Source organism: Watersipora subatra, chromosome 8 (assembly GCF_963576615.1).
Source record: "Watersipora subatra chromosome 8, tzWatSuba1.1, whole genome shotgun sequence".
NCBI classification, from domain to species: Eukaryota; Metazoa; Bryozoa; class Gymnolaemata; order Cheilostomatida; family Watersiporidae; genus Watersipora; species Watersipora subatra.
The window spans coordinates 39,761,615-39,779,968 of record NC_088715.1 but is presented as its reverse complement, the minus strand read 5'-3'; the positions used below and the strand labels follow the sequence as shown (position 1 = coordinate 39,779,968).

The window sequence follows — 18,354 nt, the reverse complement described above, 5'->3', positions numbered from 1 at the left end:
ATCCCCGGAGGCAGTACATCCTGGACACAGACGCCAGCAGATGTGGAGTGGGGGCCATGCTGTCCCAAGTACAGGAGGGCTGCGAGAGTCATTCCCTACAACAACAAGACCCTCACCCCCTCGGAGCGCAATTACTGCGTCACCCGACGGGAGCTGCTTGCGGTGGTAAAGGCAGTGAAGCACTTTCGGCCGTATTTGTATGGCCAGGAGTTCCTCCTACGGACGGACCACGCGTCACTCCGGTGGCCATGCAGGAGGAAGGAACCCTCGAACTAGGTAGCCTGGTGGCTAGCAATCCTGGCTGAGTTCCGCTACGTCCTGGAGCATCAGTCAGGGACTTGCCACGAGAACGCAGATGGGTTGAGCAGGCAAACCTGCGAGGACTGCCGGAAATGCGCGAGTATTGAGCAGAGGGACGGGGGGCCCCTCACAGGAGTTGGCAAGGGAACAAAGGCCGTTAGCCGCGTGGGTACCGACCAGTTGCCTGGATGGGACTCCCGCTCTCGACAGGGCGGGATCGACCCTGAGCAACGCCGCATACCCCGGAGGGCCGGCCAGCAACTCGCACGGGACTCCCGCCCCAACAGTGGCGGGATTGAACCTGGGTGCCAGAGGTTCCTCCGAGGGGCTACAAGCCACACCAGGGATAACAGGGCCAAAGGGCGAGCTGGCAAGGACACAGGCCACCGAACAAGGACCAGTGGCCATTATGTATCATGCCATCGCCACAGGGGAAGAGGTGCCAGTGGAACACTTGGAAGTCGGGAGCAGAGAGCTGGATATCCTGCATAATATGCGAGGCTCTCTGCGCATACGACAGGAGGGCGTGCTGGAAGCACGCGTGGCCCCGCAGGGCCACGCCAGATGGTGCGCCATCTGTCCCCCGGCCATGTGGAAGACCATGGTGTGGCAAACGCACACCCTGGTTCACTCTAGGGTTGGAAGAACGATAAGCCGCCTCTAGCTGACTTGGCATTGGCCCAGACTGATGGCCACAGTCAGACGGCTCATCAAGAGTTGTGAGGTGTGCCAGTCTGCAAAGCATGGGAACACAAAAGCAGCCGGAGGGAAAAGAAGGCTCTACGCCGGACGACCCTGGCAGAAAGTGGCCATGGACCTGGTGGGGCCATTTCCGGTTACACCTAGGGGGAACAAGTGGGTGCTGGTCTTCACCGACCACTTCACCCGATGGCAGGACGCACTGGCACTACCTGAGGCCACGGTGGTAGTGCCAGTGCGCCCTGCCAGTGCTGGTAGTGCCAGTGCTTAAGCCTCAGTGGTCGCAAACGCACTGGATGAGCAGGTCTTCTGCTACCTGGGGTTACCCGAGCAGATCCACACGGACCAGGGGCGCAGTTTGAGAGCCAACTGATGGCTGAACTGTGCCAACTCTGGAACGTGGGGAAAGCCCATACGACTCCTTATCACCCACTGGCCAACGGAATCGTTGAACGGAACAATCGGGGACTCCTTGAGGGCACTACTACTGGCCCGGAGACGGGACAAGTGGGACCTGCTGCTTCCCTAGCTGATGAGGGCATACCGAGGCACCCCCCTCCGCAACCGGAGAGACAGCCAACATGTTGATGTTGGGACGGGAGCTGAGGTTGCCGGACCAGCTGGAAAACCACCCATGACCGACCGAGTTCTTGCCTGCCCACGAGCACGCCCTTAAACACGCCTCCTGCAGACGGTGCACGAGGCGCTACGACAAAGTCAGATGGAAGTGAGACAGGAGGACCAGGAGGAGCCACCGCTGTACGCCCCAGGCGACTGGGTATGGCTCTTGAATAAACGCCGGAGACGGGGAGAAAATCCCAAGCTACAGAAGATGTTTGTGGGACCATACTAGGTCCTGAAGGCCTAGGGGAACCACACATATCTGGTGGAACGACAGGGCCAGTCTTCCATTCAGAGCGAAGGAAGGCTGAAATCTTATCATGCTTGCCCAGAAAAGTTGGGGCAAGCCCCGGCTACCCTGGCGCCAAAGAGAGGTTCTAACATGAAAGAAACTCGACCCAGCAGGCCAGAGAAGAGGCAGGAGGAGGTCAGAATAGACCCTGTACCCATAATGCCGCCCCCAGCTGGGAAAAATTGCTGCTAGAGACTGCAGAAAAACGAGAGCAGGAGATAACTCCGGGAGAAAATCCGGCCAGACCGGAGGAAGGAGAAAGCCAAAGCTGCCCTCCGAGTTTCGAGGGAATCAATCCGGCAACACGGGAAAAAGTTCCAGGAGAACTTGAAGCAAACCCGGTGGAGACCGAAGAGGAACTACTCCATTGAATTGTCGGAAAACGGTCCGAAGGTCGAACAGGAAGGCAGCAAAATGGTCCTTACAGACGCGACTAAAGCTTTCTTTTTAAAACACTGGTTTTCTCTGGAGGACGTTAGAGCACTCGAGAGGATGGACAGAGAAGGTAACACCTCGCTACAAGATTTATTGACTTCGGTCACAACTAGCTTGAAAGAAGCTGAGGAAGCACTGAGTGCATGGGAGCCATTAGGTGTGACAGCAGCCAAGGAAGATCAGGAGTTGGAGGAGGCGACTGCCGAGGCCAGCACGAGTTGCCCTGGAAAAGCTGTCTCCGAAGCAGATGACGTGAAACTGGACAGAACCCTGACAGGAGAGGAGGAGGTCTGCCGAGTGGCTACCATAAGCTCTCTCCCAAGGTCTAGATTGGAGACCGTGGTCACCATTGGAGGGAGAGTCTTGTGGAATGTGATCCACTGAGAGCTGAGCCTAGGGCTGAGCTAAGCCGAGCCGGGCTGTGCTCAGTCAGGCAGAATAACGAGGTCAGAGTTTAGCTGTGCCAAGTCAAGACCGAGCCGAACGGAGGCGGAGCTTACTAGCTATATAAGCTCGAACATTTGTGTAGAAGAGCAGAGCTGTTCTGGGCCTGCTCATTGCCTGTTACTTGAGCATTCTTGTACAGCTTATGAACTAAGCAGAAAATATATGTATAAACTCATGCACCGAGTCTTGTACTAGTGGAGGAAAGTTTAGGTCGCACAAAACCTTTACAATATAACTAGCGCATAAGCTTATACTGGACTTGAGGGACGCCTGTAAGATATAACTAGCGCGTAAGCTTATACTGGACTTGAGGGATACCTGTAATATACAACTTGCACATAAGCTTATACTGAACTTGAGGGACGCCTGTAAGATATAACTAGCACATAAGCTTATACTGAACTTGAGGGACGCCTGTAAGATATAACTAGCGCATAAGCTTATACTGGACTTGAGGGACGCCTGTAAGATATAACTAGCGCATAAGCTTATACTGGACTTGAGGGACGCCTGTAAGATATAACTAGCACACAAGCTTATACTGGACTTGACTGACGCCTGTAAGATATAACTAGCGTATAGGCTTAAAATGAAGCCATCAGCTTATAATCTATCCAAGAAGCTAGTAATTTGTCCTCTGAGAAATGCATTTTCAAGTTCATGCGGCGGAAGCATGAGCAAAACAACCATTGGAAACAGTAAAATGACTTCTTAAACAAGAATATAAAATGAGAAAACAGAGCAGCTAGTTGGGCTTACCCACTTCAACTTGTCATGCAAATCATCGGCAGCTTATTTCTGTCATTAAATTTTCAACAAACTGTACAGCATACAATTCATTCACAAAAGCAATAAAGCATTAAACATTAAAGCAATAACAACATAAATGATGAGCAATATGAAACCTGCTTTTTAAAATGAAGAGTCTATGCTTTCATTAAAACACGATGAGCAATGCTGAGAAACTTGTACCTTGCCAATTGGAAGTAGCTAAAACTAAAGAACAGCTTACAAAAGATGTGAAAGTTTTCAAGTGTGTAGAGTTTCTAGTTTGCAGAAACACTCAGTTAACAGATTTTAACAAAAAACCATGACATAAGATATCATTACCATAGGAGGCTATTACCATAAAAGAACATTACCATAAGAGGCCATTACTATAAAAGACCGTTACCATGAAGGACCATTACCATTACGGAGCATTACCATAAAGGACCATTACCATAAGGGACCGTTACCATAAGGGACCTTTACCATAAGAGGCCATTACTATGAGAGCCCATTACTATAAGAGACTATCACTATAAAAGACCACTACCATAAGAGGCCATTACCACAAAAGACCATTACCACAAAAGACCATTACCATGAGGGACCATTACCATGAGGGACCATTACCATAAAGGACCATTACCATAAAGGACCATTACCATGAAGGACCGTTAAATAAGGGACCATTACTATACGGGACTATGATCATAAGGGGCAATTACATTAAGGGGCCATTATAATAAAGGATTATTACTATGAGGGACCAGTACCATAAGTGGCCATTACCATAAAGGACCCTTACCATGAAGGGTCATTACATTGCTTTTTTCCACATATCTCAACGTGTTCGTCAACAAAAGAGTGAAGAGAGAGAAAATGAAAAGAAGGAAAAAAAAGGAATAAAGGGAAAGAAGAAAGAAATGAGATAAAACTGGAGAGAAAACTGGAGATAAAAGGACACAAGCGGAATGAGAGAAAATTGAGACAGCGATGTGGGAGTACAAAAAGGAGAAGAGGCAATTTACCTTTCCGCGGTCAGCGGGAAGCTGATCATCGAGACCACGGAAGACCTCTACTTCATCATCAAATGGGTCAGAGCTGTTGACATACTCAAAGTAATCGGTAGTGACAAGTGATTCCTTTGACGGTTTTTTCCAGCTGCGAAACAATATGAAAGAAACTCTGTCTTACGCCAATTTTGAAATGCAACCACTCAGTGTAAGTCAGCATTTGCTATCACAGTATACCGAGTGTAAGCCAGTAAGTTCTGCACCGACTTTTTTGGCGTAAGTCATCAGCTTGGTGCGCTAGACACTTACAGTTTGAGAAGGAGACTAAGAGAGACAACGGATACACTTGACATGGCCATTGCTGCTGAAGCCATCCACGGCTGCAAGCTGAACCCCAAAGGACTAAAGACCCCAGCTGCCACAGGCACTCCTGAAAGGATAGACGAGATAACAAGCATAAATTAGCAGCAATGAAACGGTGCTGAATGGATAAAATAAAAACAAATTGTTGTTGGAAACACCATACAAGCAGTTAAAGTAAGTCCTTTAAAGATGTGGTTGCATCGAAATTGAGTTGATTTTAAAAAGCATTTTTTTTCTCTATCAGTTGATATGTTGTTTGTTGTGTTAGGCGATATCATTGCCAAGATATTTGAAAATTAAAATCGAAAAAATCTGATCGCGGTAAAAATACTGAGGCCAAAAAAACATGCCCAGACTTGCCCAAAATGTCACGCGTGATTTATCTGTCAATATATCTCGTATTCACATCGGCTATTTGCGATAAAAGTCTAGTCCTACGCGGCTCTATTGGCATATATTTTATTTTGTATTTGCTCGTTGGTTAGAATAAAATTTTAAACCCCGCTACAGATACATTATTATGAATGTTTCAAAGGCCTCAAATAACGAAAATTGAAAATTTGTCTTACTCACTTTCTCCAAATGCTGTGTAAACCTTTGAGTACCGACTACCAATTCTAACGGTCTACGGTAATTCTGCCAGGCAAACTATGTAGAATAAGGTCTTTGTATCAGCACAGTTCTGCCGCTACCCATACTAAGGATACATGTATACAGCCTCCCAAAAGCTCCGCCCACATTATGTCTGTCGCCTATCCTTGGGGCGGAGCTGTATATCATTGCCCACACTGAAAACTAGTTTCTTACTACCGTAAGTAAAATAAGCAAGCTGTGTCTTTGAAAAGAATATACATAGGGATAGAGTTTTAAGGATTAGAAGTCTGTTGCAAACTGGATTTGAGCTCACATTCTCCAGTTCTGCGGACATCCATATACCGTATCCAATTCACTACAATATTCTGCAAATTATGTTTTGCATTATCTTCAACAATATAATTTATTATATAATTTTTACGAGCAAAAAAATTTTCATCTCGGCATAAAGCTTTTATTAAAAATATTCATCAAGTCGTGGCCACTCACATAGTTTTAGCTGATACAATAAGACAAATTCATCTACTGCAACAAACTCAAACAAAACATCATGGTTTATGCAGCACACATTCAAGTCTCTCTTTCTTCTTTATGGCAGTTTCCACACTGACAAAGCTGCTTCGGCTGGTGGGACGACATAAACATCCTGTAATCAGTAAAACAAATGCAATAAATATATGTCATCCATAGATATGTCATTCTAAAGCGTATCTACTGAAAGCTTTCAAATTGGGAGTTTGATAGATTGCGAGTGTAATTTTAAAAACGAAGAAATGTTTCACAAAGGCACAAGTACGCCAAGCCAACGATTCGAAGCTTTGGTTCTGGAAGTTAAAGATTTGCATTGATCAATCGATTTTCTGGTTTATGCAGCACACATTCAAGTCTCTCTTTCCCCTTTATGGCAGTTTCCACACTGACAAAGCTGCTTCGGCTGGTGGGACGACATAAACATCCTGTAATCAGTAAAAAAAATGCAATAAATATATGTCATTCATAGATATGTCATTCTAAAGCAGATCTACTGAAAGCTTTCAAATTGGGAGTTTGATAGATTGCGAGTGTAATTTTAAAAACGAATAAGTGTTTAACAAAGGCACAAGTACGCCAAGCCAACGATTCGAAGCTTTGGTTCTGGAAGTTAAAGATTTGCATTGATCAATCGATTTTCTTCACTTTCTACAAGTGAAAAGTGAACATTTAATGTCAAATCATAAATCTAATTTACTAAATAAAACTGCCACAGAAAATTTGAAGCAAATGTAGCTAGGTGAACCGATAAAAAATATAAAACGATGATTAGTGATAGCAAAAAGTTATAATTTTATTAATTAGTGCATGTATTAATGAGTACTAAAATATCACCTTTAGTATACCCTACAGGATGAAAATATTCGTTGGTTATAAAAATTCGCGATTTCGCGAACAGTCAGTACCGCGAATTATTAAATTCCGTGAATAATTAGTTCTATTTTTAATCACAAGGGAGAATAACTACTGCATCAAATTAAAAACTAGCTGCTAGGTTAGTTGTTAATATAAATACTAAACGTAGTTGAGTTCCAAAACATTTTTAAAATCATTGCCTGGGTTTTGAGCTAACACCATTGCCAATGCATCACATTTCTTTACAAAATTATTCAATGTTGTCACAAGATATGCAGAATGGCGTCATCGCAAAAATAGCCGCTAGGCAGAAGTACGAAACGTAGCCGAGTTCCAAAACTTCTTTAAAATCATCGCCGGGCTTCGAGTTTTATTGCCATTGCATCAAACTTTATAAAATTATTCAAGGTTTTCACAAGTTATTCGCCATAGCTTCGTCATCGCAAAAAAAATCTCTCCTAGTCTTTTTACATTGAAATCAACCCCATCAGTCTTTAATACCGAAGTTGAGGACGATCATGATTCTGATCTGGACATTATGGTATGTATTTGATTTGCAGTGCAGATACGTTTTTACATAATTAACTGCATTAGTTAATTCTTTTGTTTAAAAACTGATCGCTTTCAGTAAATACTTCAGCTATTGTCTTTGTACTTCCTTAACACTTTGTGTTTACTGCAGATTGAGAATGAAACAACCTACTCCGATTATGAAAACTAGAGACAAGTAGTAATATTCATCAAGGCAGGAATATTGGCAGAGAAGCAATCAGTCAACCTAGACCCCTTCATTGACAACAACTCCTTGATATCGCTGCAGCAAACATGATTAAATTATATATTTTATTTCACGTATAGATATATTATAATTTATTACAAACTTGAGTGTACAAATAAAATATTTCAAATAAAAATAAAATTTTACAAACGATGAATGGAGTAAATATAAACAGTTTAGTCTATATGGCGGTTGTCTAGAGCAATAAAACTAAACTGATACTCTTTATAAGTGAATACTAGCGTGTAATGGCGCTCTCTGACTAGTTATTTTGGTAATACCAGCTCTATATCGCTGTCACTGTCTTGGGTAGATGTTAAAGGCGATTCTCTCGCTACTACATGGCTGGTAAGGAAGTTATCATCAGAACTCTCCTCGTGGCTTACTATTGCAAAGTTCTGCTGGTTGGCCAAAGATTTGTGCTCGTAAAGGCGTTTTTGTTCCTTTTTTAAAACAGATATATTCTCCTCGTAAGTAGCTGCGGTCACTTCTATCTCAATTTCCAGACTTCTCTGAATGATCCGTGATCTTCTAAGAATGACATACACCACCCTTGCCGTATTGTGCTTGCGTGTATGACGAAAAATCTCTCTTTCACACTAAAACAAATAATGAAGCGGTAGGGATGGAAAAAATAAATATTGCGTTTTACCGAAGAACCAAAGGAAAATTCAACTAACTTAGTAAATGGTTTTGAAAAAAACGCATTACTTACCACAAATTGTTGGTTCATCAAAGGCCTCCAAATCTGTGAATATTCATAAAAAACTCTGAATGCAGCAAAAATTTTATAGCTTAGCTGTCCCGCCTTAGCACGATCCACCCGCAGTTGTAAGCTAAATAGAAAACGAAACACGCAATGCGCACATGCGTAGGGTTAACTCTATTGGTAAACGTAATAGAGGTAACTCTTCATAGAGAGTAGCAGTTTTTAGCCACGAATAAATTAATTCGCGAATATGCATGAAATGGCAATTTGCGCGAAATATAACTCCGCGAATAAATTCATCCTGTACGGTATCATAGCAAATATAGCTAAGTGAAACAATAAAAAAGTATAAAACGGTGATTGGAGATAGCAAAAAGTTAAAATTTTATTAATTAGTAAATGCATTAATGAGTACTAAAATTATTAACTTTAGTATATTCATCAATCTAAGCCATTGTATAGCTAGATGCTAAAGATTAAAAAGAAGCTGTCAAAAACTCACTGTACATACGTATCTCGCACGCGCAGGAAATTACATTTTAGCCTCAAACAGGGAAATATAATCTGAATGTAAACCCAACAGGAAACTCTATAGGAGACTCAAAGTAAAAGATAAATTTACCTCCATGCTCCGATCTTCCTCCGTAGAACTTTAACTACCTGATGCCAAGAAAACTCGGAGTCACCTTCGCAGTAACTTGACAGCAAGTTTTACAATTATGTTGTTCGCCAATAAAACGTGTCGATCGAGTAATTCATTAAAGTAACGATGTTAATTAATTTAGTAAATATCGATGTCCATGCGATTTAATAATAGAGTTAAATCCCTAAATTTGAGATCACAGACAACGCGTTTTACGAGTGATAACATTTATTACAGCCTATATAAAAATTTCGCGCTGATGATTGGCTAAGGAAGCGACCTCATATTTATCGCTCGTGGTTTCTTTTCAGATGTATTGCTTGTGACGTCACAAAAGAAGCACCCGCTGGAACGTGAGCTTTTTAAACGCATATATCTCTGGACAGGGTTGGTCTGCAAAGACAAAAATGGCATCAAATTGTAGTTTATGTTTCAGCCTTTTATGGGTCTTAATTTCATTAAATCGAATTTTTTGACGCAACCACATCTTTAAAGCTGTGCACTATAGTATCACAGAGGGGCCACAGCCGACTGACATAACTGATTTCCCATTGATATGGCTAACAGGGATAGGACTGACTGAGCAGAACACTGCTATAGCTAGTAAACCTTGCCAATTCCATATCCTTCGTTTTTTGTGACGTCATTCTATGTTGTCTGCCATCTTTATGGACAACTTTTATCGTTAAAAACAAGAAGCTTCTGCACTTAATTATTGCAAACAATGCTTTTGTTTGCAAATATTTTATTTTAGTATCAAAACACCGAAAAATACTATTAATCAAGAGAATGACGATCGTTTTCTACAAAAATGGCGGTTTTTTCGTGGACGAGTGCTTGTGCAAACAGGGTGATGACGTAAAAAAAAACAAACAATGGATTAACTGTTTAATGAAATCTGGCCTTTTTTAGTAAACGACAACCACTATTGGTTCTAATAACTTAGAGCAACATATTATGAAACTCCAGTGGTAATCATAATAATGGGACCGCCTGGTAATTTTATAATAATATTTTTTATTTATGGCATGAACTTCCTTTCCCTATAATCTCAGACCATACATATTATACATATTTGAAAAGCAAATTTTCTAGAAGTTCTGTCTACCATCAAAAGTGCACTCTAGTAATAAAATCTGTTTAATGGCCACCCAGTATACCCTATCAGGTCAGTCTAGGCTTATGGTGTCATACCAAATACTAGGATGCTAGAAATACTCTAAAGGAACTTGAAAAAACCACCAATTAACTTTTATAACTATGTTTTAAAATTATGTTAAATTAAGTTGCGTTTGTCACATAACTAAAAAAAAATTTGTTTTGGATTTGTGTACCACTTTATGCCGTAAATACCAAATTGTATCACAATCAAACTAATAAAGCAAATATCAGTTAGTTTTACATACCGGTAATAGTCTTATCCAGTGCATTCTGAGCTTTTCATTGATGTGCATATTCTCATAATTCACATAATACCGCCGGAACAATATATGAATTAACAACAAAAAATGTGTTCATCTTAAGCGGTCCCATAATTGCAATCACTACTGTAATAGCTAAATTAAGTCTGTTTTGCCATGATTACAATAAAAGATGATTTGGTAATTAATATGAACTGAGAAAACAAATTAAAACACTTGAATTTGTTGAGTAATTAATAACAAATCGTGCATAGAAGTGTGTGTATTAGAAAGGTTACTGTCCAGCAGATGTTTTTCATCAAAACCTTGAGTACGACAATACTGGTACCTCTCGATTCAGGTACAAATGTAAAAATGAGATAAAGGACTGTCTTTGTCTAATCGAACGAATAGAGAATGTAGAGGCTATTCCTACTTGAGATAATACAATTGTCTGAGTGTCTGAGTTTTAAGTGGTCCCGTAGTTGTGATCACAACTGTAAAATCCAATAGAATAATTCATATCAGGCAAATAGCACAATATATACTCAAAATGTTTGGACAACTAATTTTGTCAGTTTTTAAAAATAGCTGTAGCATGGAAATTTTTGTTATTAACTACAATTAACTTCCACAAGTTTATTCAGAGAATGATTAAGGGTCACTATTTTAACAACGAAAGCACTCTAACCAAGTCTAGTCAAATCTCTACATGTGATTGCCTTAATAATTTTCTGACACTGGATGCGAAATGCAAGCCAATATTTGAAAAGAAATTTCGCGTACAACGTTGAAAGTTTAATGTTGCATCAGTTTTGTGAGTGACCATGATGAGAAAAGACTGTAAGTAAACAAACATTAAAAAGGAAATGTGAACGATATGAAACATGCCAATAAAATCACACCTCGACATACGAGCTTAATGCGTTCCAGGACCAGAATGTCAATTCTCTCATATCTTAAATGTCAATTTTCTCGTATCTCAAATAATTTTTTCCATTTTTTTCTATATAAAATAATTAAATACGAATTTATCTGTTCCTATAAACCACCTGAACCAGATATTACAATGGAAAGGCAGGCTTTAAATTGTTCTAATTCACCACCTACGCTGACAAAGTAACTAATAACTATCTAGCGGTTATGATCTGCAATAAAGTGTGACATTACGTACAGTATTGTATGTGTATGGAGTTCTTAACTTGATGGCAACACATTCGATACCTTACACTTTGGTGACACTACGTAGCATAACATCAACTTTAAACTTAACTTCAAGCATATTACATAAACACTTTAAAATAAGTTTAAATCTTATGTAACACTAAAATCAATTCTAAATTTGTTTTCAATTTCAGTTCTTTACTCTCTTTATTTCGACTTGCCTCCTTTTTGACTCGCCATTCTGACACGCTGTTCCGACTCGCTGTTTTGATTCGATATTTTGACTCGTTTTCACATATTCTTTCAGCCAGCATTTTTAGAATTTTTTCAAACCGATCCGACAGCAAGATCGAGCGTTGCTGTTCTCGAAAGGGGCCTCTTGCATACTCGATCAACTGGCATCCGCATTGATATCTGTCTCGTATGCTCGTACTTCAAATTTATCTCGTATCTCTAAGCAAAAATTTGCCCAGAAACTTTTTCACATCTTGAATATCTTGTATGTTAGGAAACTCGTATGTTGAGTTATGACTGTAACACAAAACATAAGGTAAACTGAATTCAACTTTACCTAAGTTAAGCTAGAATAAGTTACGCAGTATATTTCCATTACAAACTCTAGCTCCGCATAAATGGAATGCGAAGCCTACACTTTTGTTGACTTTTTTATGCTATAGCAAAAACAAAACCCATTTACATTGCTAATTTCTCAGTTAATTATTTCCTTGCACTTCTGTATGGCATTTGTTGTATTGCCATGTAATTATTAGCGGTATAGCTGAATCACACTAGGCTTTAAGCTGTGGCAAGACTAAGTGAATTGCAGTTCATGTATATTTATGAAAACATTAGTTCTAGATTAGTTCTAAAATATAGGAGTCTAAAGATAGGATGCAGCTTCAGAACAAATTAGGTTCGCCTACAGAAGACTGGCTGTATTAGACGCGCAATCGTACTGCTGAAGCAGCAGCCCTTGAGGCAAAAATAGTTGCTGAGGCAGCACCCCTTCAGAAGAAAATAGTTGCACGAAAGCAACCGAGATGAAAATGGTTGAATAGTCTAGTTTAACAAAGATAAAAAGGAGAAAATAAAACTTTTAATGAGCCATAAAACATTTGTGTAACATTTAACATTTTATTTAGGCAAGATTCTAAGCGGCTTGGAAAAATTTATGGCGAAATCTATAGCAAAGCAAAGTAATGCCTGCATTAGAATAGGTGAACAACTCTTATCACCAAATAATGAATGGCTATGAACCTTGCAATGATAACATAGTGTAACCTCTTGCAGAAGTTACAACTGGTTGATACCAAATTTTTGTCGAACTATCCTAAGCATTCAACAAATGAAATTATTTAGAAAAAAATTATATCTGATTATAAGATAGTGAAATAGATTTAATGATAACATTGTAATGATACAAAAGATTCATAAAAGAACTAATCAACGATGACGGTATAATGATCGCACATGTAACAGGCTTACTATCAGCTAACGCGATTGCTGAGCATAGATAGTACTGACCGATTATATTGTAGATGGAAGCAAAGAAAAAATTGAGACGGACTCTTTGAACTGTTGTTGCTGAGAGTAGAATGGCTCCATAGACATCGACTAGGTCACTCTACAGTTATAGAAACTTTGATAATTCTTAAAAAAGCAGTATTTTAGATACACAGCGTACTACACCATAAAACATGTCAGAGTAGGATATACCTATACATGACATACCCTTATATGGAGAAGTAGACATGTCGGAATAAGCTATACCCATATAAGGGTATGACATACCCTTATATAGAGAAGTAGACATGTCGGAGTAGGCTATATCCATATAAGGCTATACCCTATATGACATACCCTTATATGGAGAAGTAAGCAAGCAACATGAAAGGTTATAATTGAGCTTGATGAGCTACATGGGTTTTATAAAAAACAACCTTAATTTTTTAGGGAAGCTTGTTGATATGTTGAAATATATAAACAGCTCAGTTTTTTAGGCAAAGCCAGTTTATAGCATAGTTTTTTCTGCGCATGCCTTTCGTAAGCGGAGTTCCTTACAGAAATGAAGTATATCATGAATGTAATTTTGATTGTTATTCCGCCTACCAAGTTTACACATGTGTGAAGACACAACAACAATAGAAGCAGAGGAGATCATTAGCACACTACTGGATGAACACATCAGCATCCAATTATGGATCCTAGTGTCAACGCTATATTGGAACCTATGTGAAAGCAGTGGCAGGAATTTCAGCAACAATTTGTATAGTTACTCGGAGCACAACCCACTAACTTGGAACAGAGCAAGCAGCACAGACTACACTTGCCATACCAAAGTTTGCATCATTTGACAGAGAAACTAAAAATGGCAATATTACGAGCAAAAGTTCAAGGAATACTTCCAAGGTGTCTAAAGTAACCGATGCAGGGCGACAATGTGCTTGTCTTTTGTCATTTGTTGGAGAACAGACATAAAAACAGAGACCTATGAGTTGATATCAAACTTTTTTGGATTTTTTTAGCCAAAACGCGTGCAAGCAAAACGGCATGAGTTCTAGCCGAGTAATATGAAACTGATGGACTGCCGTACGCAGTATGGGCCCTGCGAGTTCGAGCAGAATAGACTGAAGCTGTGGGACTGTTGTATGCAGTGTAGGTACTGTGACTTCGAGCTAAGTAGAAGGAAGCTGTGCGACTGTTGTATGCAATATGGGTACTGTGAGTTCAAACAGAGTAAAATGAAGCTGCGGGACTGTCATATGCAGTATGGCTCCTACCTATAAAGATTGTACCAATTTATGAGGATAAAAAAAGAGGATAAAAGGAAACGTTGTTCATGTAAAAACAAGGTATACCAAAAGTATGCCATTCAAGTTCGACAAAAAAGGGCACATTTCAAGTTTGCCAAGTCAAGATGCAGAAATAAAAGAAACCTTTAGACAATCAACAAAGACAGAGGATGCATCAGTAAGCAGTGTTTTCTCAGTTTCCAGTAACCAACCTATAGAGATTCTGGAAGGTGTACCAGACAAATCAACGTATAGAGTTTCTAGAAGGCCTACCAGACAAATCTGGATATGAATTGGAACCAATGGCATTCAAACCAAATTTCAATGATGCTGGTGCGACTTGCTCTGTGGTGTAATGCCTACTGAGGATACCCTCCGGTAATGCCTACTGAGGATACCCTCCGGCAATGCCTACTGAGGATACCCTCAAAAGCTATGGACCAGTAAACGGTCACTGCATAATCAGTGTGAAAGTCAGTAACAAAGCGAAATCTAGTTCAAATCTCCCCATCATCAGCTAACGACTAAGGTGAACTACTAAGGTATACTACTACTGATATAACACTCTTATATCAATGACTAAGGTATGCTTGTACTGATATAACACACTCTTATATTAATGACTAAGGTATACTAGTACTGATATAACATACTCTTATAAGAACGATGTCTGCAGCTTCTACTGCCACATCTGTGCCAGTACCTATGGCTATTCCAACATCTGCTTGAGCTAAGGCTGGGCTGTCGTTCACACCATCCCCAACCATCGCCACCTAATAAGTAGAACACAGTAACAACAAGTAACAACAGCAGTGTCAAAAGCATTTACAACAAAAGCATTTACATCTTGGAGTTGAGGTCAAGTTTGTAGACACAATACCAAGTCTTTAACCGTTTGGGTGCTATTTTCACACTTTTGTGAATCCGCAGTGGCTCAACATGGATGAAACTTAACGATTGGTGCATGAGCATTATATGTCTAAAAATATCTACCAACTGGATGTATTCACAGAAGAAATATATTTAGATTGCCTATGAAGCAGTAGTAGACAATTGGAATGAGTAGTTAATTAATAGCGGTAAAGGAAACGGATAACGGATAACGGTGAAATAGCTTGAATTTCATTGCGATGTAGCAAAAGCTTTCTAAATGTTCATCAAGACTTTCAAAACTTAGTGACAACCCCCCTTCACCAGAGTTCCATCACAATATAAACCTTGGTGACAACCCCTCTTCATCAGAATTCCATCAAAATATAAACCTTGGTGACAACCCCCATTCACCAGAGTTCCATCACACTATAAATCCTGGTGACAACCCCCCTTCATCAGAATTCCATCACAATATAAACCTTGGTGACAAACCCCCTTCACCGGAGTTCCATCACACTATAAACCTTGGTGACAACCCCCCTTCACCAGAATTCCATCACGCTATAAACCTTGGTGACAACCCCCATTCACCGGAGTTCCATCACACTATAAACCTTGGTGACAACCCCCCTTCACCAGAATTCCATCACGCTATAAACCTTGGTGACAACCCCCCTTCACCGGAGTTCCATCACACTATCAACCTTGGTGACAACCCCCCTTCACCAGAATTCCATCACGCTATAAACCTTGGTGACAGGTATAAACCTTTACCGCTTCACCGGAGTTCCATCAAAATATAAACCTTGGTGACAACCCCCTTTCACCAGAATTCCATCACACTATAAAACTTCGTGACAATCTCCTTCACCAGATTTTCATCACACAATAAACCTTTATATATTTATAAAATATGAAAAGGAATATTGGTTGGTAATTCCCTATATCACCAAAGGAAAAAATGATGTCTTGCAAAAGGTAATGATACGAAATCTTTTGTTTTTAAAAAAACAAGACTTTATCAGGTGTTTTTTGTCTAAAGTTGTTACAATGTCTTTTAGTTTAAATTCGAAACCTCTCTTTGTTGGAGCACTCATTGTCATTCATTTCAGGTTTCTGCTATTCATAATCATACTTTGTATGATGCAAATTTATTTGCTAGTCGATCATGTTCTTCAGAGCTCCACTTCCAATTTGTTTTATATCCATATTGCATTATATAACTCCGCATTAATTATTTCTAGCTTTTCCAAACTGCTTTTAGGTTATTTTAACATTTCTAAATGCAACATAAAATGGCTAGCATATATGCAATATAAGATAGAGCCAATAAAATCATATTTTTATTTCAAAAATGAGCTTTTTTGTACTCAGTATCATCTGATTTGCTATAAGGTCACCCAAGACATATTGGCCAGACTACTGGTCATATTTTGTTGTTGCAAGGGTTCTAATGATATATTGCTAATTTGGCCTTGATAGACTAAGTAATATGAGAGCAAGAATCAAAATAAAATGCCGCATTTTTGAGTAAGAAAACTGCGGCCTTGAAGCACTTTGAGCAGCGAGTAAGGCGGCATTCAAAGGGTTAAGACATGCTTTTCACACTTTCACTCTGTTCTTGCCGCTTAAATCAATTGTGAACTTGACTCACCTTCCGGCCCATAGACTGAAGTTGCTTCACTTTGGAGACTTTGTGCTCAGGCAAAACTTCGGCAAATACTTTTTTAATGCCAACCTATAAACATACAAGTGGGAGATTCTAAATCCTAAATAAAATGGCACAAACGGACAAGCTTTGAGGGTGATAAATGGCATGTGAACTATAGTTTGACAATTATTTACTTATTTCATGAGTTTATGCTGGTTTTGGTGCAGCAATCAAATAGATTTTCTGAAAGTTACAACATATGACATTTTCAAACAACACAAAAGGTTGCCTGCAATCAACCCCTTAAAAGTGATTAGAACATATATAATTCACATGAATATTTGCTAACTTTCATCATTGAACTTGTACGTGATCTATAGACAAAAAAAGACAAATCCTTACAAGAAACTCAAACTACACTCGCATCACATTGAATGCTACTTATCCTATCAACTTATTGTGTCATAAATTAAAAACCTAACAAAAATGAATATAATGGAAAAATATTTTTTCAAACGAAAGCTTGTCATTTGAACCATGACGAGTTTTCGGCATTAATTCACTATTGCCCAAGATGTGGGTCGTAGTAATAGGTTTATCAGCAAAGACATTTGACACTTTCCATTCGACATCTTGTTTGACACTTTCCATTCTACTTTATGTTTGACACTTTCCAATTGACTTTATGTTTGACACTTTCCAACCGACTTCATGTTTGACACTTTCCAATCGACTTCATGGTTGACATGCTCCATTCGACTTCAAGTTTGACACTTTCCATTCGACTTCATGTTTGACACTTTCCATTCGACTTCATGTTTGACACTTTCCATTCGACTTCATGCTTGACACTTTCCATTCAACTTCATGTTTGACACTTTGCATTCGACTTCCTGTTTGACACTTTCCATTCGACTTTATGTTTGACACTTTCCATTCGACTTCATGTTTGACACTTTCCATTCTACTTCATGGTTGACACTTTCCATTCGACTTCATGTTTGACACTTTCCATTCAACTTCATGTTTGACACTTTCCATTCAACTTCATGTTTGACACTTTCCGATTGACTTCATGTTTGACACTTTCCATTCAACTTCAAGTTTAACACTTTCCATTCAACTTCATGTTTGACACTTTCCATTCGACTTCAAGTTTGACACTTTCCAATCAACTTCATGTTTGACACTTTGCATTCGACTTCCTGTTTGACACTTTCCATTCAACTTCATGTTTGACACTTTCCAATCGACTTCATGTTTGACACTTTCCATTCGACTTCATGTTTGACACTTTCCATTCGACTTCATGTTTGACACTTTCCATTCTATTTCATGGTTGACACTTTCCATTCGACTTCAAGTTTGACACTTTCCATTCGATTTCAGGGTTGACACTTTCCATTCGACTTCATGTTTGACAGTT

At 39.6% G+C, this 18,354-nt stretch overlaps 1 protein-coding gene across 3 annotated transcripts in view; it reads right to left on the bottom strand.

Annotated features, from left to right (window-relative positions):
- The window catches only part of LOC137401544 (copper-transporting ATPase 1-like), an 82,390-nt gene that overhangs the window by 5,343 nt on the left and 58,693 nt on the right, over window positions 1–18,354 (bottom strand). For 2 of the 3 annotated variants that reach the window (XM_068087957.1, XM_068087958.1), the window contains exons 26-30: window positions 16,932–17,015; window positions 15,058–15,177; window positions 13,137–13,236; window positions 4,885–5,005; window positions 4,591–4,723 (exon numbers count right to left, since the gene is read on the bottom strand). In XM_068087957.1, coding sequence (XP_067944058.1) covers window positions 4,591–4,723; window positions 4,885–5,005; window positions 13,137–13,236; window positions 15,058–15,177; window positions 16,932–17,015 — 558 coding nt within the window. Of the gene's footprint in view, window positions 1–3,553; window positions 3,593–4,590; window positions 4,724–4,884; window positions 5,006–13,136; window positions 13,237–15,057; window positions 15,178–16,931; window positions 17,016–18,354 lie in introns of all 3 variants that reach the window. The other variant, XM_068087959.1, reaches the window with a different exon arrangement.